Here is a 27378-nt window from a genome sequence, read left to right on the forward strand (position 1 = left end):
GCAGGAAGGGGAGCTAGAGAGAGAGAAAGGCGGTTCGATTTTGGACCGAGGTTCGAGCTTTAAGGTTCGCGTCCCTGCGTGTCCTCTGCGTGCACTTCTAGGCCGTGGAGATCAAGACGGGCTTCGTTGTTTACATAAGTTCCTGTGATGAGGAGCGTTTTCCACAGACGTGATCATCATTGTCTGTTAAAATGCCGCACAGACCTAAAGGCTATTATGGTTTAAGGATATCGTTGTTGTCGGGCAGAAACCTCCTATCTCCATACTTTTACTTTTTGTGTTTTTTCATTAATTAACGGCTTACTTGATCACACTACAGCGTCACACAAAAGTATCAAAAGTATTAAAAAACGTCAAAAGTAGCAGATCGACAAGCTCGAAATGCGGCGATTTGCGCCGCGTTTCGAGCTTGCCGATCTGCTACTTTTGACGTTTTTGAATTTGAGTCCTGAGAAGTAACTGTTTATGACATATGAGGTTTCCACCCAACAGAGACGATAATCTAAAACGTCTCAACAATGGAACTGGGCTAACTTCTTGCAAATATGAGCTTCCTTAGTGTCCCAGAACTCTAGAAGCCATGTGCATTTCAAGTTGTATCATTTAACAAGAGCTGGCGAACACATTAAGGGTGGGGGGGGGACTTCCAGATAATAATCCCAGAATTTAGCCGATATCATTCTTCACCCCATCGCCTGATATGTCACTTAATCACACTAATCCAAAGGGATTTACGACACTTTAGCCGCTTCATTTGCACTGCGGTAAGCTGAACCACCCCTGCCCAAAGTGAAAACCCTTAATGTCACCAAAACCCCCCCGTGCCAAACCCCCTGAAACGAGAAATCCAAATCCACTCAGTAGAGCCAGTCGTCTACATTGACTGGGATTAGTGTGGACAGTGAGGCGGACACCCTAATTACCCTGCGGAGACCTGTAAGAAAATCTGTGTAATGACAATGGCTTCACCCCCCCCCCCCCCCACTTAACAGGATGTGCCAGGAGATAATTAAACCACTCCAGTTTTGAGTCCCTGGGTTGTGGAGGGAGCGGTTAGACTCTTGTGTTATTAGGTTACTCCTTTTTATTTCTCTTTTTTTTTTTGTACGTATAATCTGGTCATCTCTGATCATTGTTCAAGTCCTGGAGCTAGATCCGCTCGAACAGATACCTTCTGATCCAAAAACATGTTCTCATACGCTGGTAAGGGGGGGACCGAGCCAATACATTAACTTCCAACTCAACGTCTGAGGTTTTTATATGGCACATTATTGAGTTTGCGAGTACAGAGGAAACGTCAGTCTTTATCTAGAATCCGATGAGAACCGTTGCTGTAGCCCTGCTCCGCGCCACCGACGGTACGTTCTCCTGTCCTATACGCCAGACGGAATGGGACCGTCGGGCCCTCGACTGACGTGGATCATGGTGAGGTGGCAGGTCAGACGTTGCTGGCAGCGTGGCTGCGGGCAGAGCAGGGCCCACTTGGTTTAACCATTTAAGGCCGGGAAGGGAACGCACGCGTGTCATTTTATGATTTCTTTGGCTATTTTTAGAAAAATCGTGAAAATTTGTGCAAATCTTTTATATACACTTTTAACTCAAATATTTGCTTCTGGGGGTCCCTGGAACAAAATATTTTTAGATGGGACAAATATATATTATTTTGGGGGTCCTTGACATGATAAAAGTTTGAAAACCATTTATGATATAGCAACATAAGTTTTAAAAAAATAAAATAATAATCTTTAGGAAAAAAAAAAGATTTGAGTCAAAAACTTTGGCTTTAAAAAGTATATATATATATATTCAAACTAAAGATTTGCACACATTTTCACGATTTTTCAAAAGAATAGCAGATCTACAAGCTTGTATATCTGCTATTTTTATATAGCCAAAGAAATCTTAAAATGACACGGCTGCGTTCCCGGTCTTAAAGGGTTAATGCTCTTCACAGATGTCCTTTAAAGAGAATCTAACGACTCGAGCGGCTGTGATGATGGCATGCAGCGGTGGACAAAGGAGGCATATCGTTGTCGTCGGGCAGAAACCTCTTATCTCCATATTTTTACTTTTTGTGTTTTTTCGTAAATTACCGCCCTACTTGATTATACTAGTGCCATTTTTGAATTTGAATCATATTGATTTGAATCAATTTGAATCAATCAAGCCCAGTATTTGAGTCAAAGCATAGATACTCCTGGTCAATTATTACTCAACTAGTGAAAGTTGTAGCTGTGAAACTCGTGATGCTTTTGAGTGACGCTGTAGCACGATCAAGTAGGGCGTCAATTCAAAATATGGAGATACAAGCTTTTCTGCCCGACAACAACGAAATGTACTTTGTTACTGTCCCAACACTGACTGCATGACTGGCCAGAGATGAGCGAAGGCCCCGTGTGGTCTGGGCCTCACAAGGCTGATGATGAGCTGAGATGTGCGTGTGTGGGCAACCAGGCCGCACAGCGGACGCTTGGCAGAACGTGTCTCTCATTGCAGGGGGATGAAAAGCATCCGTCATGTTTTCCTACTGCCAGAGTCCAACGATGCCACCCACCCACCCACCGCCTCCACCCTCCCCCTCCTCCTCCCAAGGAGACAGTAGATCACACAGATCCGTGTGGCGAGGGGATGTGGATTCTTTGGGGTTCGCAAAGTTAGGATGAGTCTTACAAACATAATTGTAAGCCCCCACTTGCGTACAAGCACGCACGCACTTTGTATTTACTACACATAGTACATCCCTCATTTTAAGATGATGGATTTTGCGAATGCAATTAGCGGTGCCATTTTCGGTGCATGACACCGGCAAGCAACTATGGATAAATCAGGCACGACTCCAACCCCTAACTCCTGAACGGAAGCTCTAATTGTGAGCCTAACTCTAAAAATAACATTTTGACTCCTGTGAGAGAGCTCACGTTGTTCCAACTCGTCCAGGATCTTCTGATTATTTTCTCCTCCTACACTAGGGGTTCTCAAACTTTTCAGGCCGCGACCCCCCCCCCAAAAAAAAGAATCATATTTGAACTGGGACCCCCAACCCTGACAAGCACTTGGAATTGTAGGAGTTGAGGCATTACATTTAGTTTGACTCTGTTCCACAGATCAATATTGTGAAAATAGCTGAACTACATGCTCAGGTGTTGTGAGCATGTAGATCAGCTATTTTCAAAATTTTTGCCTCTTTCTTAGGTAATATTTAACAATTTGGCCAAATTTATATTACAGCTAGTTGATTACCTTTGACGCAGTAATTTCATTTGACAGGTATTAAAAAGGTCTTAAAAGTAATTTAATTGTAACTTTAGAAATGTTCAGATACCCATATACACTTCAATGCTGTATGTTGGTTTGTTTACTGTTGAGTGAGAAAACAATGTTGCACATTAAGCTAATCATCTGGGGGACCCCCAAAAAAATATATAATTTGGGATCCTGACCCACAGTTTGAGAACCACTGTTCTACACAACCAAGAGTGGCATCAGCTCAAATGTGGTGCCATCTTCCAAATCGTTGCTGTCAGGCAGAAACCTTGTATATCCATATTTCATTGGGTTTTTTTCACCCCGCAAATGTATTCCCAAAATTTCAAGTGAAAGTGGTTACTAAATATTACTCGAACACAGGTTTTTTTTTCTTTTCATTCCCTGAAAACGAACGCTTTTGGACATTAGAGGTTTCTGCCCGACGACAGCGTCAAAATTCACAATAATAGTCACAGAATAATGGCACAGTGTATAATTCATTCATAAAATTGGTGCGCTCTACTTGAAAACCCCTAGGGTACAGTCATCCTCAACATCCCACATGTCAACAGAAAATACTTTTTTTTTAGATAAAAGTACAAACAGACAAAATAGTACTCACAAGCTCACGGACCAAGAAAAAGGTTTACACGAAATGCCATCAAAATGCGTACATACAGGCCGTGCACACCAACACACACACACACACACACACACACACACACACACACACACAAACACACACACACACACACACACACACACACACATAAACACACATAAACACACAGAGAGACACAGACACACACGCATGCAGTGAGATAACTACATCCACAAAGGCGGCAAGAAAAAAACACACACATAATGCTCAAACAACAGCTACAGCTGTTACTTTAAGTTATCGACGTGAATTGATTGAACTGCATATTATCGTACCGTTGGTGTATTGTTGTATTGTTAGCCTGTATAGATGTTGAATGTCCACATGGACCACAATGTGATTAATCGATACAGTATGTGCTTTTGTATCGTACTTCAATACTTTGAAATTGTCAATAAAATATTCAATCAATCAATCAATCACACAAACTACTCTAATCCAGAGCTTCCTAACCTAGTCAACTGGCCAGGGATATTCAACATCTTTTTCCAAAATATTCAAAAAGTTTAACAAATGTAATCTATAGAATCATCTCTAAGAAAATAATCGTTGCAGTGCTGAGTGTGAGTGTGTGTGTGTGGTCACGCCTAATTGGGTGGGAGTCTGAAGGTCTCCACACCTCAAGCGGCGAGCCCTTAACACAGGGACCCCCACAGTGGGTGTGGGTGGGTGCGGGGTGGGGGGGGTTCAGTTCAGCCAGGGTTGAGGGCCGCTTTCCGTGCCAGGCAGCCCCTCCGTTGCAGTCTGGGCCCTAATGGAAACCACAGATCTCCTAATGGAAACCACAGCATGCAGCACAGAGCGCCCCCCCCCCCCCCCCCCCCCAGCGCAGAGCGGGCGCCAAACAGAATGGAACGCCTGTCGTTACGATATGAGCGCATACGGTCTGAGTCCTGTCACTGAGCTGACTGGGGTGTACGCTACACTGCACAGCACAGAGCGCTGTATACAACAACCACCACACAACAGAGGCGTTGCTGTCCGGCATCAAACCTTGTATCTCCATCGTTCAACTTTTTATGTTGTTCATTTTTTTAGTTTTGAATAAAACAACAGCCTAATAAATCGCATGAGAGTGTCACGAAAAAGGAGCGAAGATAGTCGATGTACAAGTTCACAACGCGTTGTGAGCCTGTTAGGTCGTCTAATTTCGCCATTTCAGGAAGATTTTGAAAGCGGAAGCGGAAGTGGTTAAGCCTGTCTGTGGATTTGGTTTATAAATATTGAACCGACAAGTATTAACAAGAGCTTTGTGACTAAATAATTACTATATCTGATCTGTTGTGAACACAGGTTATTTTTTTTTTTTTTATTTCCTCAAAAGTTAAGTTACAAGGTCAACATACAAGGTTTCCACCCGACGGCGATGAGAGACTCGGTATGGATCCAATAGAGCAAACTCTCACTTCCAAAGAGACCCTGAAGGGTTCTGGTTGACAACGCCGAGGCAAGAGAGACATCTAAATCGTCAGGGTTCCATTTAAGACTCTCTCGTGGTGCGTCGTGACCTCATTGTTTGGGAGCGCCGCAATCAGTTGAATATTTCCTAATCTTTTAATCTCATTTCCATGACACAAACTTTTCTCTTTTCCTCTCTCTCTCTCTCTCTCTCTCTTTGCTGACAACTAACAGTAACTGAATGATAATGCCTTTCGAACCCCCATAGGCAACAATAAACCCACATGACAAACGCGTTTTGTGTTCCGCGTCAGCATCTCTGCTAAGATACACGCCAAACGCAAGCATAGCTAAATGATTATCGCCGCTGCCGGGCGGAAGGCTTGCATGTCCAAGAAAATAATAATAACCCGTGTTCCCATGGATACAATGATGGTAATACTTTTCAACGGTTAAATATGTTAAAACCCACAGACACACTTAACCACTTTCTAAATCTTTCAAAAATAGTGAGGGGGAAAAAAGCAGATCTACAAGCTCACAACATGGTGCATCTAGCTTGTACATCGGCACTAAGTAGGGCATTACCGTCACTCACAAAAAAAAAGTGAGATATGGAGATACATGGTTTCTGCCCGACGCCGACTTTCTGCAAAGAGCCTGGTGCCAGTCTAAGCCCTGTACGTTTGGGTGGGTAGGTTCCTGATTGCTACCATATGTATGGACCGTATGCCTGGGCCAGAGAGAGAGAGAGAGAGCGAGAGAGAGATCCGGTGGGGGGGGCGAGGCGAAGGTGGGGTCGATGTGTGCGAGAGAATCTAGTCCAAAGTTTTGACAAGGCCTTCTCTCAACACCCGCCTGGGAGTCCGGGCCTCGGGTCAGCGGCCAAACATAACATCTCATCAATCTTGTCTCAATGACAGGCAAACATCATCAAACAAAAGGCTGGTTTCTAATGCTCCTCTCTGCCCGCTCCACTCCCTAGAATCCCCCCCCCCCCACCCCCCACCCCTGAACATGAACTGGAGAAAGAACGCGAGAAATGGGGTGTCAGAGGAGAGAACGGACGGTGGGAAGAGAACAAAAGCAGAAGTACAGTGGTGGAAGAAGTACTCACATTACTTATTTTTTACTAAAAGTAAAAGTACAGTTTCCACCACTTCACCCTACACCGGACGAGCCCCCACTTGGAGTAAAATAACGCCTGTGTGCTGAACAGCAGTAACGTTTGAGCCACAAACGGGAAGGGACACACGCAGTCCGGTACGATTAGGACAAGCGGTACACCTGTGCATTACTGTAACACAAACGACGACAACAACAACGCACACACGACCACAGCATCGTGTCCGAGAAGCCGGACCAGACGCGTGTGAAACAACGACAACAACAACAGCCTCTGGGATGCGACGTGGTACCGCCACACATAAACACACAGGAAAACACAGGCAAGCACCAAGAAAGCAAGCGGGCAAAGCAAGCCGGAAGCAATTTGAAGAGCCCTCCAATGGGAGGTCGAGGCATCCAGCATTCACAGGGTGTGGGATCTGACTGAAGATCAGGGCCAGAGTCATGTCGAGCATTGATGATGCGGGCGGTCAGAGCAACAAGGCACACGGCGGTGATGCAATCATGATGAGACAGCGAGAAAAAGATATGCTTTTTTTCTTAAGGAACCACAGAAGCCGTGATCAATGAAAAAAAGCCCAACAAAGATCGCAGGCCAGATAAAACATGCTCAAAATGATGCAGACAGGAAGAAATAAATAATAAATAAATACATGCAGGACCAGCTTGAGAGCAAAATGAAACAAGAAAAGAGATCTTGAAAAAAAATCGTGCAACGGTCATTGAGATTGATGATACTAAAAAGACCACCAATAATAATGCACTTGCAGATTTTTAAGTCTTTTCTATTTTCTCTTTTGAAGGCAGATAGTAGGGTTTCCATGACTGTGTCTGTCATTTATTATAAGGAGGGGGCTGGATGTGAATCCATTGAAGCACATTAAGCAAAGGGACAACACCACATACGGTTAATGTAGCACCCTGTCTGTGATTGTGGGGTCATGAAAGCTTCCAGTTTGCAAAATGAAATTAAAGCGCAACACAGGATGTTTCAAGGGGGTATAGGCAGAGAAAGAAAGAGAGAAAGAGAGAAAAAGAGAGAGATGGGGGGGAGGAAGGGAGAGAGCAAGTATGACAGAAAAGAAAGAAAGAAAGAACAGCACACAGATGAATTAAAGTAAGCGCTGACTGGGGTGGAGAGAGAGAGAGAGGGAGACAGACAGAGAGAGAGAGAGAGAGACAGAGAGAGAGAGAGAGAGAGAGACAGACACAGAGAGCGAGAGCGAGAGAGAGAGAGAGTATACAGGAGTATGGACATGTGTCATTATGGCCGAGGTCTCCAGTCTTACAGTGTGACTTATTATTATTATTATTATAACAATAATAATAATTTTACTGTTCTAAACAGTCACACGTATACGTGAGTCACACAACCACACCTCTCGGGTCCGGATATTGAACTTACTTTCTGCCTCGTGTCGAGTTATAACTCCCTCCGTATTTCTTCCGATTTAGGATGAGCGCGGCAATTTCTGGCACGTAGCGAGCAAACATGGCCTACATGCATGGAACAGAAAAAAAGAAAACAAAATGCATGCAAAGAGAGAGAGAGAGAGAGGGTTCCACCGGCACACAGAAAAAAGAACACAGCAGAACCGGCCGGAGTGGGGGAGGGGGGAGGATACTTACTTTCTGCCATTAACCGCACTATAGGTACCACCATATTTCTTGCGGTTTCCTATTAACTCTATGATTTCAGGGACGTAGCTGGCAAACATGGCCTACAAGGAGAAGATAGGAGACAGAAGCAAAAGACTCTGAAGCCCCAGTACATGCTCCTTCCCACGTCCGTTTCTACGGAACCCGTGCACACACCCTCAGATGTCCCGACTCTCCGAACTATTGGTTCAGAAAGCCTGTCCGAAGGAAGGAGTATGTATTGGCCTTCAAAAAAAAAAGAAAGAAAAATAAATAAAGGCTACTTTGGCCTTCGGTGGTGGTGTGGGGAAGCTGATGTTTAGGACCAGATTGCTGGTGAGATGAACAGATTATTAAACTACTGGGAAGAAGAAAATCTCTTACAGGTCTCTTGAATAGATTTAGAGAGAGAGAAAGGTAAAGACAACCAGAGAGAGAGAGATAGAGAGAGAGAGAGAGAGAGGGAGGGAGGGACAGAGAGAGAGAGAGAGAGATTGAGAGCAGTGGTGGAAGAAGTATTTTAGTTTTAGTTTTTTTTACTCTGTGTGTAAAGTGATTCTCTTTGGTTTAAATATGTGTTAAATAGCTCTATATTCTGGTAATACTCATTGCTATAGAGTGTTTGCTTAGTAACATGAATCTCCATGTCTCTCCAGCTCTTTATTAAACAGAAAATGCATGTTCAGGTCTGGATACCAATCAGGATAGAGAACTCAGTCAGGATACAAGAGAAATTGGAAGTGATGACAGACAAAATTGTAACTGGAACACTATAAAAATTATGAATGGGTACTCTCTCCTGATTGGCTGAAAATGTGTCACCTACCTGAACATTTATTTTCTGTTTATTAAAAAGCTGGAGAGACGGGGAGACTCCCGTTACAGAACAAACTCAAAGCAATGATTACTATCAGAAGAACCTCTTAACCAAAAACTTTTAGTTTTAACCAAAAAATATCACTTCCCCAAGTTTAAGAAAAAAGTAGCCTCAATATATCTCAATTTAAAAATAATCACTCAAAATCACTAAAGGCCAGGTATTCAAAATTGTACTTGAGTAAAAGTACAACAGCATTGGCATCACAATATACTTAACCAAAGTAAAGGTCCTGTAAAAATGTCTTTCCGAACTTTTTCAAAGACAGCAGATCTACAAGTTCACAACGTGTCGCAGTGCGACACTTTCTGAGCTTGTAGATCAGCTGTTCTTGAATAGCCAAAGGATAAAATAGGGCTTAAGTATGTTTTATATCAATATGTTGGTTTTGTAATAATAATCTAAATCTACAAAGTACTGTACCTTGGATTTTAAATAATTGTAGTGAAGTAAAAATAAAAAATAAAAAATAAATTGCCTCTGAGATGTAGTGGAGTAGAAGTATTGAAATAAAGTATTGAAAACAGTACATGAGTAAATGTAATTGGTTACCTTCCACCACTGACTGAGAGGTCTAATCACTAAGAAAAGAAACTGCCCATTGGTTCGTGCATTGGTTCGTGGCTACGGAACTTTTGTCACAGCTGGCAATATGGAATAGTCTGTCTGTGATCGCACCTCGAAACCTTCTCGACGGTGCCAAACGTTTTGAAGTTTGAGAGCGAGGGTTGGGGGTTGGATTGAAAAGAAGACCTATGTGCCATGTTTAGTCCAACAAACACAAGGTTGATTCTGGCAGGTTGATTTGAATAGGCCTGACACCCTGATGTCCCCACAAGCTGCAAAATGCATTAAGACTCATTGTGTTGTTGGGACTGGAGGAATGAGCTGGATACATTTTGCCGGAGGTTCACAGCAGGGGGGGGGGGATCTACAAGTGTAGATCTAATAGATGTATGGGTTCAGAAGTGTCTATAGGTGTCAATACATTCAGAGGTGGAGAGAATATGAATAAAATACCTGAATTTTGAGGGTTACATGTGAAAGCAGAAGGGTGGCAATTGCCATGCCCCGCATCCTCAGAATGTGCGATGATGGCGTGAGTTTGATGTGACACCTGTACTTTATACATCCTGGGACCATTAACTCTGCAGCCAGAGCTGCTGCCCTAAAGCTTTCCAGACACATAGAGGGGCGCAGAGAAGTCATGCTGTCACACACTGTACTGCTGTATGCCTCCACATGTGCAGCTCATCCGTCATGTTACCGTTAACTTACTGAATGCACTTACTGCTTTGTAGCAGGATCCTTCACCACATGCTACGGTGAACAAATTGATTTAACCAATAGTATTTATTTATTTATATATTTTATATATATACATATATATATATATATATACACACTCGATAATTGGTCATATAACTGAAATGAAATCCCTGGTTTGGGCTTGTCATTCTAGGCGAAAAGCTTAAAAAACATTTTAAAAAATGCGTTGTGAGATTGTAGATGAGCTATTTACAAAATAATTTGCATGACACAGCACGGGTGTCGTGCCTTGCTTAAGTGCCTTGCTCGGGGACACTTCCGACAAGTAGACTGGGCATCGGGGATCCAATACCGGGGAACTTCCGAGTGTGTGTGCACGCTTGTCCGTGTGTGCGTGCATGAGCGAGCGTGTAGCAGAATGGCTCAGAGCCTCTGCCACGAAAAATGGACAAAAAATGTCTGTCGACTACCTTTTTTCCAGCAAAACTAAATAAAAACTAACGTATGATGACCCATAAAACTATGACTAAATATACTGACAATTTTGTAAACAAATAAAAAATAGACGACAATGTTAAAGGTAGGGTAAGTGATTTTCTTTGGTTGAAATAAGTGTTAAATAGCTCTATATTCTGATAGTTCTCATTGCTATAGAGTGTTTGTTCAGTAAAAGGAGTCTCCTTGTCTCTCCAGCTCTTTATAAAACAGAAAATGCATTTTCGTTTCAGTTTCATTTCCAATTTTACCCAATCAGGATAGAGAACTCAATCAGGATATAGATTAAACAAGTGCAATTGGAAGTGATGATAAGAAATGAGCAGGCAAAATTGGAACTGGAACACTATAAAAATGAAGCTTAAAATGGGTACTTTCTCCTGATTGGCTGAGATTTTGACACCTACCGAAAAATGTATTTTCTGTTTATTAAAGAGCTGGAGAGACGGGGAGACTCCTGTTACTGAACAAACACTCTATAGCAATGATTACTATCAGAATATAGTGCTTTAACCTTTTAACAAAATACTTTTTGTTTTAACCAAAAAATATCACTTACCCTACCTTTAAGTCAAGTATAAATCGACTAAATCAACTATAGGTTTAGTAGAGTAAAACCTTATGATATTTAGTCCAACTAAAACTAGACTAAAAGTAAAACATTTCAGGTGACTAAAATATTACTGAAACTAAAGGGAATTTTATTGAAAAGAATATGACTAAAACTAAGACTAAATTTGCTGTCTAAATTAACACTGGCGTGCGCGTGTGTGTTTGCGTGTGTGTGTGTGTGTGTGTGTGCGTGCACAGGCCTAACAGGTCACACGAGCCAAATGAGGTGAAGATGGGGGTGGGGATGATGATGAGGATGATGATGCTGTGGTTGCTACGGTAACAGTCAGGTGGGCCTAAGCATCGTCTCCCTGCCACTGTGTTTGTTGGAATTTTGGGAGGAGTCACATGAAGGGGGGAAGGGGGGGGACGTTCAGAGGTTAGGGGGGGGGCGTGTTGCTGAAACCGTAAGTGACACAATACGCTCTATACAAACAGTTTCCCACCAACAGTGGGTCCGACCGCACAGCGGTCCAAATGGTCTGTATGTAACTCTGAGTGTGTATAAGAGTGGAACCGGAACCAAATGGACCGTGACGGGTCCATTTGGTTCGACTCGTATACACTCTCAGAGTAACATAAGCACAGAGGATTTTACAGTGTAGATGGGGGGGTTCCAGTAATAGTTGAGTTCAGTGATTCTCAACCTTTTTTTCAAGGACCTCCCAGTTTGACATACATTAGACCACAGACACCCAATTTGATACAATTCTTCTTCCTTTTTTTCTAAACTCAGAGACCCCAGTGTACACTGTAAAAAAAATCCTCTGTGTCCATTTCCATTTGTACCACTCTCAAGAGTTACAGAGACCCATAAAAGGGTCCGTCTGGACCCCACGCGGAGAACCCGTACTTTAATAAGAGTACCGAAGTCCTGACGTCATTCCCGCAACCTCTGGGTCACGGAAGTGTTTTTTCTATTTAAATTCCCATAGGGAAAATCATATTAAGAACTGCGTTCCAAAAATAAACAGCCAAATTCTGTCAGGTGTGTGACTCTGTTTCCTTTACGATATTGAGTTACATTTGATAATATCTGTGTTTGGAGAAAACACATTTTTGTACTCTTTGGAGGAAGTTGATGCTTCATATCCACATAGTAAGTAAATTGAGTAAAATCACGGGGCTGATTTGTTGATTTTTCTAACACAGTTCAGTTCTTATATGAGTCGATCTAAAATAACTGGGTGATGTCAGACTTTGGTGCTCTATAGTCTCTGTGTCACACACAGACAGAGGGAGGGGACAGAGGAGCACATAGTAATAATTACACAGTAGGATGCTCTATACCAGTGGTTCTCAAACTATTACATTTCAATGACCCCCCCTTAACTCATTCAGTGCCCAGCTTATTTATGGAATTTTGGCTCTGAGTGCCACAGCCAAAATTCATTGTAAAAAAAAAAGTGCTTAGGAGCCGAGATACAGCCTTTTTCAGTAAGAAGTTAAACAAAGAGTGAATGGAGCAGCAAATCTTCAAATCATCATATCTTGGGTTCTGAACATTTAAAAAAACATATATATATATATTTTTTTTTTCTTTTTGACGTCTTAGACGTCCAGTGGCACTCGGGGCTTATATCAACGGAGGTCTTAGACGTCCAGTGGCACTGAACTCATTCAGTGCCAAGTAAATAAAAAATGTATTGCCCCATAGTGTCATCGATTTTCTTACCTTTTCAAGTAGTGAATGTACTTTCTTTCAATTACACACCCCATGAAGCGTTGAATTCATGGAGGTTCCTGTCGCATTCCTAAGCCAATAATTTGATGAGCGGCAGACTCAATGGAGACTCAAAAAGTCTCCTACTGAGTCTCCTATTGACAAATGACCCAGTCATCATATTATTGGCTCAGAAATGCGACAAAAACAAAAGAATCTCCACGAATTCAAGGCTTCATGGGGTGTGTAATTGATAGAAAATATGTTTTTTTTTTTTGGGTGAACTACTCCATCAAGATTGGTCTCCTATTAACTTCAATTAGTCAAATATTAGATTATTAGGATGAGGAATACGACAAAAACATCTCCATGAATTCAAGGCTTCATGGGGTGAGAAATTCATAGATGTTTTTTTTTTTTTGGGTGAAGTATTCCTTTAACTCTGACGGTATACAAATGGAACAGTCAGAGATACAGACCTGTAAGGGTCAATTTATCTCAAGGAACCCTGAGAGTCCCTGGACCCCACTTTGAGAACCACTGCTCTATACCATTACATTATTAATGCAGGCAGCAACATGTTTATCACATTTCAAAGTATTATAATAATACAATCATTGATGTCGGGCGGAAACCTTGTCACGTCCAAAACGGTTACTTTTCAGGGAAAAAAAAGACTGTGTTCTAATGGATCCAATGTAGTTATTATTTAGTCACCAGCTGAAAAGCCAGCGCCGTGAGCTCGCAGATCGGCTATTTACTGTATGCTGCTTTTTGCGGGAAACTGTCAAACGACGAAGTATAAAACGGGGCATTGATTAATGTGTAATAAAATGTGTAAATTAATATGTAATAAAAACATTAAAAAAGGTGTCATATGGAAATACAACGTTTCTATGCCCGACAGCGACGATATACACTGTACATCGGCATGTTAAATATCTAATGGGATATTTCACTTTCAAACATGTTTGTGGTCATTTTATCATCTACTCAGGCTTTTGTGTTTCACCTCAGACAGTTTTTAAGTTTTTAAGTGTTTTATCAGACACGCCCCCTTCCTATACAAACCCATTGTAACGTCAAACTCGTTACTCATATTGTCCTACTAATGCGTGAGGGCTGTGTGTTTCAATAGTTTTTATTTTTTTATTTTATTGTATTATATAATTATATTTTCTAATTTAAATGAAAACAAAAAAGTAATGGAAAAAACACTGCTCCTCACGCATCATACTTAATTAAGCAACTGTCTGGGGTGTTCACAGGAGCCCGTGTAGACGCTATAATGACCCCAAACACCCCAACGGTGAAATATCCCTTTAAACATTGATAACATTGTGTATCATTTCACCTGTGTCGGGTGGAAACCTTTTCAGAATTCCAATTCAAAAATAATTTACAAAAAGTTGAAAAATGAAGATAAGAGGTTTCTGCCCGACAGCAACGCTTTGCAGTGGTGGAAAGTAACTAAGTACATTTACTTAAGTACTGTACTTTCACAATTTTGAGGTATTTGTACTTTACTTGAGTACTTCCAATTTCCAATACTTTTACTTCTACTCCACTACATCTCAAAGGCAAATATTGTACTTTTACTCCACTACAATTATTTGAAAACTTTAGTTACTAGTTGCTTTTCAGATATAAATTATGATATTATTAAACATTCATTAACCACTTTAGCCCTATTCTATACATGGGCTATTTGAAAATAGCCGATCTACAAGCTCACAACGCGTCGCATTGCGACGCGTTGCGAGCTTGTAGATCTGCTATTTTCAAACATTTTAGTACTTTAAGTACATCTTGATGCCAATACCTTTGTACTTTTACTCAAGTATTTTTTTTATTCTAGACTTTTACTTGCATCAGAGTATTTCTATATTGCAGTATTGGTACTTTTACTTAAGTAAATAATTTGAGTACTCTTTCCACCACTGGTTGGTACTGTATATATGGATGGGGTCAGGCAGGTCGTGGAGGGAGGGATCTGTGGGATGGGGGTGGGGGGGTAGGGTTGAAAAAAAAGGCAAGATTTGTTTTTGTTTTTTACCAAACCACCGAGGATGAAGAAGACCATGAAGAGACGTCCCAGGGTGGTCTTTGCATAGACGTCCCCGTAGCCCACCGTGGACATGGTGACCATCAGCAGGTACACGCACTCCCAGTACGACAGAGACTGCGAGTTCTGGAAGTTTTCCCAGGGGTCCCCCGAGTTCTCCACCTAAAAGAGATGGGACGAGATGGAGAGGGAGATGATGGGTGTAGTGAGAGCCGCTGTGGGATGCAAGTTAACAGTCCATGGAACTAATCAATTTAATCAATTATTGAAAAAAAGATTTTGCTTTTTTTTTTATTGAATACTTTATTAGTTCACCCACCCACATCGAAAGCTGGCCCACCCAATCGATTTAGCAAAAAAATAATAATATATATTATATAATACATAAAAAAGATTTATTTTTAATAAATGTTTTGATAAAAAAATCTGTAAAATCAGGCAAAAATAAGAATTAAATAACATAACCCTAACCTAACCCTAATCCTATAACCGAAATAAAGAAACTAAAAAACGTCCCAAAACGCCCCAACACAGGCCCACCCGGTCCTGCCTAGGCCCAGCCTATAGTAGCATTCTGGCTGCGCCACTGCAACATAGCATACGAAATGTACACAATAATACATCATCGTCATCATATGCCATCAACAAATACACAACCCTATGTGTGCAAAGGAGAAAAGGGAAAAACGTAATGACACCTCCTTTCGATGGGAATCTACATTTACCTCCTCTTGTGGTCTCCTGGTAGATGTTTTTTCAGGCCAATTTTGAAATAAAACCAGTGATTCACATCCTTTAATGGATGGTGTCAGGGCATTCCACATTGTGGTGGCAGAGCAGTAGAATCAGACAAAGTACAAAACAGGGCCTGAGTGGTTAAATCAGGCTAATTGATTTAGTCGATTATAAAAAAAAAGAAAATTATTTGTTTGAGTTGATTCGAAGACATGAAAAATAATAATTAAAATGAGAACCATATGCTTCTCTATTAAGCGATTAATCGAGAAAGTAATCGATAGAATTATCACTAAGAAAATAGTAAAGTAATTGATAGTTGCATGCAGCCCTAGATGCAAGAGCCGTCAGAAGCAGCCTCTGATGTACAAATGTTTTCCATTTCTACGCACGGCGTTGCATACAGCCAATACACCTACAGCCCTGTTTGATTGAATCCAGCTACAAGGAGCACTCATGCTTTCAATCATGGACAGGAAAGCTCGTTAGTACGCCGAGCTTAGACTACCATCTAGTGGTAATATAGTGGTACAGCATGCTGAAGGTGGACCTCAAGACCCCTGACATGAAACTGATTTTTATAAAACTCACCAAGAAGTTAACGAAACATAAAAAAGGGCGTTTGTGAGCTTGTAGATCGGCACTTTTTGGGCGAACTTTCCCCCCAGAAGAATGGGGATGCTGGGGTTCAAGTGGATAAGACACAAACCTTCCACCAGGCTACATACAGGCAGATGTCACCCAGGGGAGATGGAGGTTATTCACTGTATACTTGTCTTTAATGAGGAGGAGCCTGGCCCCTAACTGTCTGGTACCTCTGAAATATTACACTGACATTTATTATAAAGATTTTCCTACAAACAGACTTTTTTATGTTATGTAATGAAAGCGTTTTTATGCCTATGGCTTAGAGTCATTCCTTTAGTATCTATTGGATTAAAAAGCTCCTCTCAAAAGCAGGAAACTTCTCCAAAAATTCCAGGCTCGCATAACAACACATACACCATACATTGTAATTCACATATTTATAAAAATCCATGTAGTATAGAAATTATGAAGTAGTTCCAAAACTAAAGACTTTTGAACGCATGTGTGGGGAAAAAAAGTAATTAATACTAGGCTAACAAGTACTTAAGTATTAAACCCTCAGCTTTAGAGAATCTATTTTCTGTCAGGCCAGACTCAAACTCAAAACTCTCTCAACTCAAATTGAGTTCCTTCTCATGCTTAATTTATGCTCCGTTGCATGACGGTGTCAAATGCCGAAAATAGCAGATCTACGAGCTCACAGTGCGTCATATCCGCAACGGGCTTCAGGCATTTGGCTTTGATGAATTACTCACACGCACACGCGCGCGCGCACGCACGCACGCACGCACGCACACACACACACACACACACACACACACACACACACACACACACACACACACACACACACACACACACACACACACACACACACACACACACACACACACACACACACACACACACACACACACACACACACACACACACACACACACAGTTCTTCCCTTGCATTATGAAGTATCTTCACAGATCTACAGGCCCACTGTCTTGAAAGGGCAAGAGTTTTTTTTTATTTTACTTTAAGTTATGAGTGCCCTATAGCATTGGTTCTCAAAGTGGGGACCCTCAGAGGTCCAGAGGGTCACCAGCAAAAGTAGTTAATTTAGCATCACAATAATTTTAACCACTTTATCCAATTATACATTGGCTTTTCAAAAATAGTACATCTACAAGCTCACGGCGCGTTACTTCGCTTTTTGAACATTTCTGGAAAATATCGATAATGTCTGAAAAATGTTGAATCATTTGTAAATAATTCTTTAAACAAATCGTCTCTTCTGGGGGTCCCTGGCTGGCACAAACTCTTTTCAGATGGGGGTCCGCGGACAAATCAATTTGGGGGTACTTGACATGGAAAGTTTGAGAAGCACTGCCCTATATTGTAGTATAACATAAATTAGAAACTATACAAAGTTTTGGTAATAAATACAATGTTTATATTGTTTTTGTATTCCATGGTTGAAAACAATGTGTTTATCCTCCATTACTTGTACTATTTTAAACCAAATAAAGTCTATAAATCAATTCACTACTTTTGAGAAGAAGCGCTACTTGATCCTACAGAGATCCTACACTGATGTCACCACCTACAGTAGTCTAGGCTCCACACTGAATACTGAATACATAATGTTGCTGTCGGGCAGAAATCTTTTATCTCCATATTTTAACTGTTTTTCGTAAATTAATGCCCTACTTGATCATACTACAGCGTCACACAAAAACATCAGAAGTACACAAAACAATGGCTAATTCTGTGTCATCTCGTGAAACACTTGGGAAAAATGTGACCAATTTCCACCCGTTTACCACCTGTCATAAAAGTGTAACCGAGATGAAATGCTAACATTACATAATAAGATGTCTGTGTCCTTTTATACTGCCCTGGTTCAGCTATTTTATTACCTTAAAGATCTTATTGTGTGTCTGACCTCATTTTACTGCTGTGCAAATGCAGTGCTACAGAGTACAGATAGCCACAAATATCAGCTGTTCCAGGGTGGGTTAATTGGCCTATAATCGAGACAAATAACGTTTAGGCCAAAGTTCTGTGTAAAGCTTTCCTTACTAACGTCCTCTCACACCTCAATGAATACAGGAAGTTAAACTTAGCTCTCTGATATGGCACCTGTTACAGTCTGTGACATCAAGTGATCGACCACACATAGACAGCCAGGAATTGAGCTAAACTAGAATAAAACATTATTATACAACAGTTCAGACGAAGCAATCTGATTGGTTGAAATAGCTATCTACCCGTGCTTCAACATGTTCAGAACCCAAGATATCATCATCTGAAGATCCACTCCTTGTTTAACTTAGAATTGAAAAAGGCTGTATCTCGCTTCCTAAGCACTTTTTGTTTTCTGTGAAAAAAACTCTGGCACTGGGACATCATCATTCTGAAATAATTCTGGCAATTCTGGCACTCAATGAGTTAAGACAGAGAGCATCCCACAGGGCAGTAGTGTTGTACTTCTTACAACTGACAATGACAATAACAAATATAAAAGCCTGCCTGAGCAGCATTGGGGCCAAATATCTACTGTAAACTGAATTCACTGCAAAACGGCAAATAGTCTTCCCTTAAATAAACAATTCAAGGAATAAATCAAAGTGCATTCAGAACATAACAGTAGCTTACATCCAAATAAACATAGTCCTTTGACAACAAACATTGTGACCACTCGGTTTTGTCACCGATCGTATTTTGGGGTGAGCCTTCCGGTTACCGGTCGGACAGAGACCACAACACGTCAAACACTGTACACTCTTTCAGATGAATGCCATGCTGTCTTAAATGTTTCAATTCGTCTTATTAGACGTGCAACCTGTCTTAGAACTAATTAACTTTCCACATGTATTGCATTTTCCCATTTAACCGGGGTCTCTTTTATAGTGAAGCCACACTTTAGAGCGTTTGCCACCGTCCATATTTCACAGCATGCCTGTTGCTCGCTCCGAGTTGATCGAATCTAAACGTGTTGCGGTTATTGAACGGTAATTAGTCTAGGTACCCGCAATTTCTTATTTGGTTCCGAATTTCGGTACCCAACCCTACAGTTAAGTTTTGTTTCTCTGTGTGTCCAGTCTGAGAAAAGTTGTCTAGCGTGGCTGAGTAAACAAGGACTCTGTCTGTCTGTCAGACGGACCCCATGTATTTCCAGCATAACAGAGATAACACTCATAACAATCGCAGTTGTTATTTTGAGAGAGAAATGTCCTACAATAAGAATATATTTTGATACATGTTTTTTTAACTGTTGTATAATGACAATATTACACTCGAGGGTGTGCTTTATCGTGATTATTGGCAATTATCACAATAACGCAAACGCACACCCTCTCGTATCGTGTAATATTGCTTAATAACGCCAGTGTAACAGTGGTGGAAGTACTCCGATTTTATTTTAAATTCTTTACTTAAAATGGCACTAGATCGGGAGCTAATGTCGGACATGATTATCCTCTAGCGCAGTGTTTCCTAACCACTGGTCGGGGCGCCCGACAATTTCAAACATGTTTGATATTTATCTAGATCGCTACTGTCCGAACGGAACGGCACGGGCACGGCAGGAATAGCTCGAGCCGAGAGAAACACAGTCTACAGGGAGACAGACGTGAAGGGAATGAGAGGACTTTGGGCACGGCCCAAACTACTGAAAAGTAACAGTTTTTGGACATATGAGGTTTCCACCCGTTCATTATTTACCTCCGTTAGTCAGCTAACTGCTAGCTGCTTCCGCATGTGGTCACGTGAGATGAAATGATGCACGGTGCTGCGTTCGGGTAACCCCGGTAATCTGAATAGAATCCTGTAGCGTGGGATGCGTCGTTGTTTTTAAAGGTTCTATGACATTCATTTTCACTTTTTTTATTTTTCATGTTTTTTTGGGGGGTTTATGACCTCAATTACACCCCCCAAAAAAATGTGGGTCCACATTCAGTGGATTTTCTGTGCTCCGGGGTTTTCTGAATAATTAGGCTGAAATGTAATCTGAGCTTGGCCCTTGGGCAGTGAAGTCACAGGCCATTGTTTAAACTTTTTATACACGTTTGAAGGACCGTGACAAAGACTTTTAATGTGTGGTGAAACTGAATGTCATGAAACCTTTAAAATCCTGTAGTGTGTGATGATACAAGATTTAATTGTTTAACTCTAAGCTGGGGTATGTTGTGTCTGGTATCTGTCCACTTACCAAATGTATGAATCCAGCAGCCGTTAGCCATGTGCTTATGAAGATGGAACACAGGTTCACCAGCTTGATGGAATTGCTGTGTACAACAGGAACAATAACAGAGACAGAACAACATTGAACAGTACATGTTCTTTAGCTCATTTAAAAGAATCCCTGGATAATAAGCCTCATATATGCCTTTATACATTATAATTGCCCTATATAACAACATTTTTAAATTAAAAACACCTTAAATATGTTATTTATTTTAGAAACGGTTCATCTTTTATTCAAGGGCGACAACGCTCATCGCAAGTTGATGATGTCATTTGTCCATGTGTGGACAAATAAAAACATTTATATTATTGTTTTGATACTCAGATTAACCTTAGGAACATATGAGGTTTCCACCCGACAGAGACGATATTAAACTGCAATTGATCATTTAATCACTAGACGGATGAGTCTCATACAGTATAGGACAGTGGCTCTCAAAGTGGCGTACAGGGACCCTCAGAATTCCTTGAGGGGGTTCCAAATGAACCTCTACAGGTCTGCAACTCTGAGAGTAGGCCCTATGCACAGCAGCCATATTATCACTTCCTTCACAGGTGTTGCCAATGATACTAATGAAGGCTCTGTTCCATTTAGTGTAGCACAGTGGTTCTCAGATATTTCAATTTCCACGACCCCATAACTCTGAGAGTGTACAAATGGAACCAAATGGACCCGTTACACACCCGTAAGGGGCCATTTGGAAACCCCTTAAGGAACCTTCATTAGTATCATTGGTTACACCTGTGAACGTCTTCACAATATGGCTGGTGTGCATAGAGCCATAGAGTTAGGGGGGTCCTCGAAATAAAAACAAAGTTTGAGAACCGAGTGGTGTAGAACATCACGTTTCAACAGTTCATTGTGTATTTTAAAGGAGCAAATACAAACCACCAACCCGTACATATACTGTTGTCATGGTTCACAGTACAAACACTATCCATACCATAGGCGGCGGGTGAGCTTGACAATTGGGAAGGCTGGGGGTCGGCCGCGGGCACAATTCACAGAATCTCACACAATATACTGTACAAGAAACACAATTGTTCCGTCCAAGAAACACAATTATTTGTGTTTCTTGTACAGTATATTTCCCAGAATTTCACATAATAGACTGCACAAGAAACACAATTGTTGTGTCCAAGAAACACAATTACTTGTGTTTCTTGTTACAGTATATTATAAATTGTATAATATACTGTACCTTGTTTTCAGAATATTCAAAAACTGTAGGATTTCTGAGAACTGGATTAACCTCAACGCTCTCAGGAACCTTAAACCTGTGAGGAGAGAGAGACAGAGAGAGAGAGAGAGAGAGAGAGAGAGAGAGAGAGAGACATAGATTATGTAAATTGACATTAATGCAGAAAGGGCAGACGAAGCACATGGTGTTAATCGAGGCGTATTCCCACATCTCTTTGCAGTGACAGCAGAAAGTAGAGGCGTAGATAATAAGAAAAGTGACAGCTGAGAGGAGAGGTGCTCTGGTGCGGGCGGACAGACAGACGGACGGACGAACGGACGGACGGACGCAGTGAATCCAGGAAAACGTGTAAGTCATGAGAAACAAAATCACCACAGACAAAGTGGTGCACACGCACTGTACCACAGCACTCCATTAAAGGATTAGCATAATGGTCTTGCAGAATAAGTGTGTGTGAGAAGACAAGTCCTGTCTGGCCTTATTTTCAGGCTCCTCAACGACTTGGTAGACCAGTGGTGGGCAACTTTGATGATGGAGAGGGCCACTATGTTTCCACACTCACTCCAGAGGGCCACATTGCATATACTGTACAGAAACCTATTATATCCGTATTTTAACTTTATTCTTGAATTAATACCATACTTCGCCATTCTATGTCACACAAAAATAGAAAAAATAGCCGATCTTGTAGATCTGCTATTTTTGCTATTTTTGAATTGGAATCCAGAATGATTTTTTGCTATTTTTGAATTGGAATCCTGAAAAGCAATTTATTTATTTAATTTCAAATTAATTTAGTTATACTTATGTTAACTTCATGAACTTAAATACAAATACATTGGACATAAAAAGATAATATAATTTTAATACTAGTCATTAAGCTACTAATATAGACGTAAGTATTTAAAGCGGGTCATGTTTGCATGTTTGGAATTGTAACAGCTGAAATCAATAATATATCAGTATTCTGATATTAACCTTCGGGCCGCATTAAGTGATGGTGGGGGCCGCATGATGTGGACCCCGGGCCGCCAGTTGCCCATGTATGGGGTAGACTGTGGCCAACTGTACATTATATATAAAGTACTAGAGTCAAAAGTATAGATACTCCTGGTCAAATATAACTATAAGTGACAGTTACTCAGTCAAATTTTACTTGTAAAGTACAAATTACAAGTACTGGAGTACTTCCTTTAAAATAAATACTTAGGTATGCAAAGGTACTCATATATTCAAATTGGCTTAACGGACCACGACAAAGCCCCGACACTATTCGGGCTTATGACTCAGACATATTGGTTGGATCGTCAGTGCGACGTAGATGTTCTAGATGTGAGGGCCGCATAGAGGACCTCACACCTAGTGTTTTAGTACTTACATACATGTAAGTATTCAAAAGTACAAATTACAAAGTGCATTTCCTTTTTAATTTGAAATTAAAAGTTAAAGTTATCCTTTTCCCTTTTTATTTTTTTGCCTAAATGTCTGACTGTACCTCGTACTGTTTACATTTCTGACTAATAAAGTATTCAATCAATCAGCAATAAAAACATAAAAAATTATAAATACAACCTTATCACATGGGCCCTGATCCCAAGAAAAGTTCGAAAGCCACCGTCTTCACTCTTACCCCATTTTGACAGGAAGCAGAAACAGACCCACAGAGACTCGTATCTGCCCGTCTGTGGCTCTGCCTGTCTCACCCTGTACCCGTTGTGAAACAGGTCGTCGCACGACTTCTTGGGCCTCCACGTCTCCGTTGTCGCGGTGACGGACATGGCGCTGGGCCGCCGGCATGCGTGCACCAGCAGCTTAGGAGGAATCATGTTGCTACTCTGACGCCTACAACAAGTCGTCCCCTTGTGAGCTCGTAGATGTGCTAGTTTCACTATTGTTTGAAATAGGGCTGAAACGGTTCAATAATTCATGATGTACTTCTTTCCCTTCCAAGAGAGAGAGATGGTTCGTCCAAAGCAGTGGTTTCCTTGGTGCATATATTTGTTTTTTCCTCTTGTAAACTTTTTTCTTCTTTTCTTTTTCTTTTCGCTTAAATGTTTTCCTTTACCATCTTTTTCTTCTTTCTTTCTTCTATTCTGAGAAGTGTTTCAAGAATATCAGAAAGGGAGAGATGGTTCCGCCAAAGGCAGCAGTGTCACCAACACGCTGTGTCCTGGATGAAATGTACGTCTTAGGCACCGAGCGAGTCCTTAAAATGTGTGGAATGCCGTGTGCTCAACCTGTCGTGTCACTCTCGCCAAAAAACAGCTGTGTCATTGTGAACAAAATGCTATTAAAGTCTTTTTAATCTCCATAACCCCAAAAACAGCCCCCGCCCCACACACACTTGTACTCACGGTCTCTCCTCTTTCACTGCCTCTCAGTCAGTGGTGGAAAGTAACTAAGTACATTTATTCAGGTATGCACTTACGTAAAATGTTATTTTTACTTCAGTATTTCAATTTTTTTCCCTGATACTTCAAATATTGTACAAATATTGTTCTTTCTACTCCACTGCGATTACTTGACAGCTTTAGTTACTAGCTACAGTACTTTGCAGATTTTAGATTATTAATACAAAACATACCATTAACCACTTGAGCCCTTTACTTTACTTTTACCCAAGCATTCATTTTGAATACATGGCCTTTTACTTGCCACAAAGCTACATTGTGGCATTGATACTTTTACCTAAGTACTCCGAGTACTGCTTCACTGTCACACACACACAAACACGCGCGCGCACACAGGCACGCACACACGCCCACACACACACAACTGCTGTGAAAAGTGAGGTGCCTAAAAGCTAAGCTTAAACCCTGCCAGGGGATTTAGCAGTGATGAAAATGAATTAAAAACTAAAGCAGGTGGAAAACAATAATCCAGACTTAATAACAAGTGAAGTGCCTTGTGGACAGCAGTACACAACAACACACCACAACTACACAAACCCATACTCAGTGGGGGAAATACAGATTTGTTTACTTAAACACAAGTAGCAATACCACAATATAAAAATACTCGGACATAGTCAAGTAAAGTAAAAGTAGGTCCAAACTGTGCTCAAGTACAGTACTTGAGTAAATGTATTTTGATACTATTCCACCACTGCCAATATTACACTCTAGGTTTATTGTGTAGACAACGGTTTGAATTCCTTCAGTTCTTTTCTTTCTTCTTTTCCCTTTATTTATTCAGGGAAGCCCATTGAGAGCAAGCTCTCTTTTTCAAGGACACCCTGATAGCATATAAAACAAGTAAGACAGAAGTAAGACAATACAAATAATATTTTTTTAAAAGGTATTCATGATGGAACATTCGAGACTGAATTCGCTGCTGCAAACCAAGGAACGTTTTTCCAGTTCATTTTAGCTGTGCTTGCTGAACTGTCATAAATGGTAAATGGTCCATCTATATAGCAACTTTATCCAACGCGCTTCATGATGTGCAGTACACGCGCACGCACACACGCACACACACTCACAGAGTTAGGGGTTCAATGTTGCGTTCAGTGTCTCGTCTCAAGGACACTTCGACACTAGTCTTGCGAGCCAGACTGTTGCCTCCCACAATTTTCAAATGCTGCCGTCATACAGTCTGGAACAATGGAAGCTCTGTAAATGATTAGAGGATAAAGCAGATGATAGCTCCTCCTCGCTTCCGTTTCGTCTTAACAGTCACGCAAATGTGTCCCAATATAAATACAAATAACCAAAGCATAATAGCTTGCTGCTTATCGGAAATGGACATTCTAAAACAAAACGCAGAGACATTTTAAAATATATTTTCGTGAACGGGAGTGACGAACAGATGACAGCTTCCGTTCTCGGCTTTCGGGAGGTGTACTTTAGTTCCAGACTCTATATAGCATTCGGAGATTGTGGAATAGTTGTCTGGCTACGTGAGACTATACTACAGACACTAAACCCAGAGGTAGCCCGTTCCCTGTGCGGCCCGTCTACCTCCTGAGCCACTGCCGTCTGATGTTATGAGGATAAAGCACAGCATGAAGTGCTAGTCAGAGCTCGGTACATCAGGTGAGCTTACCGAGGGGCTTAAAAGAGCAAGGATGAGGTCAGCCGCTCGTCTGCACGGATGCAAGTAATACACTGCATCTCATGACCCCTCATGACCCCTCATGACCACTCTACCACGTGTGTATTTTTAGTAAAAGTAGCAATACCACCATATAAAAATACTCTGTTACAAGTAAACATTTGACTTCAGTAAAAGCAAAAAAGTATTGGCATCAAAATGTACTTACAATTTGTCAAAATATTTTTAAAAAAGTATGCAATATGTGCCTCTGAGATGTAGTATCGCATGAGTATTAATGTATCAACAAATTTAAATACTCAAGTAAAGTAAAAGTACCTCAACATCGGACTCAAATGTATATCGTCTCTGTCGGGTGGAAACCTCATATGTCCAAAACTGTTACTTTTCAGGATTCAAATTCATAAGTAACAAAAGTAGCAGATCTACAAGCTCAAAAGCTTGTGGATCTGCTACTTTTGATGCTTTTGTGTGATGCTGTAGTATGATCATGTAGGGCATTAATTTACGTGAAAAAAACTAAGAATTTAAATATCACATGTGTGTCATGTAATGGACCACGGTCGTAAAAAACAGAGGAAACCTTTTAGTGAGTGGCACAGTGGCGTTTCACAGTGATGGCGTCTTGCGATTAATTGTCCTCCTTTTAAAAGGGTGTGATTAATAACACAACAGGCCGCCTGCAGCTTTTCTGTGCAGATGATTGCAATTTGTGGCACAAATAGAAATTAATTTCATAAAGGCGGCGGCAGGGGGCCAGCGAGGACTGCATCATTCACTAACAATGAGCGCAGAGCACCTGTGTTTGGCGTGCATGCGCGTGCATGCGCGTGCATGCGCGTGCATGTGCGTGCGTGTGTATGTGCTGGAATCAAAAGCACAGATGCCAGGAAAAAACTCTCAATGAGCTCTCCCCTGGCCCATAGAGATGTAAACACACGCACACACACCCACTCTCTCTCTCTCTCACACACACAGGTTTTTATTACTATACTTGTCGGGACATTTGGACATTTCAGGGCAAAAGTTTTATGAATGCCATCGAATCTCTGTACGTACATACGTATGTCTGTAATCCACGTATTTCGAGAACCGTTCGACCGACCGACTTCAAATTCGACACATGCGTCGCAGACGACCCGAGGGAGTGCAGTGCCTGCCGTCGAGTCGGTCAGATAGGCGGATAGCTATAACCACCAGAAAAGGCTCTGGCCGTGGCCCAAATGAGCCAATTGATTGCCATGGCAACCGCAGCCTTAGCTTGATTTGTCCCCACACCTGCCAAATTCCCCACACATGCCATTTGATTAGTTAAGTCAGTCCACGTTTCACAGTCGGTTTGCACCCTTCAGACATTCCCCACGGACGTTTACCACTGCACAAGGACTTTACATACAGTATGGACATGCCCATATATGCCCATATACTGATAACATCAGGGATCTCCATATAGGGCCATAAAAGGGACAAGGACAGACAGATAGAGATCTCCATATATGGGCATAAAAGGG

General features: G+C 41.3%; 1 protein-coding gene across 4 annotated transcripts in view; it reads right to left on the reverse strand.

The window, feature by feature from the left end:
• kcnma1a (potassium large conductance calcium-activated channel, subfamily M, alpha member 1a) overlaps positions 1–27378 on the reverse strand; it is a 268520-nt gene that overhangs the window by 76574 nt on the left and 164568 nt on the right. For all 4 annotated transcript variants that reach the window (XM_084075448.1, XM_084075447.1, XM_084075446.1 and 1 more), the window contains exons 6-9: positions 21815–21890; positions 20578–20653; positions 15044–15214; positions 8063–8154 (exon numbers count right to left, since the gene is read on the reverse strand). In XM_084075448.1, coding sequence (XP_083931574.1) covers positions 8063–8154; positions 15044–15214; positions 20578–20653; positions 21815–21890 — 415 coding nt within the window. The remainder of the gene's footprint in view (positions 1–8062; positions 8155–15043; positions 15215–20577; positions 20654–21814; positions 21891–27378) is intronic.

This window comes from Gymnoscopelus microlampas, assembly GCF_963454915.1.
Source record: "Gymnoscopelus microlampas genome assembly, chromosome: 13".
Classification (NCBI taxonomy): domain Eukaryota; kingdom Metazoa; phylum Chordata; class Actinopteri; order Myctophiformes; family Myctophidae; genus Gymnoscopelus; species Gymnoscopelus microlampas.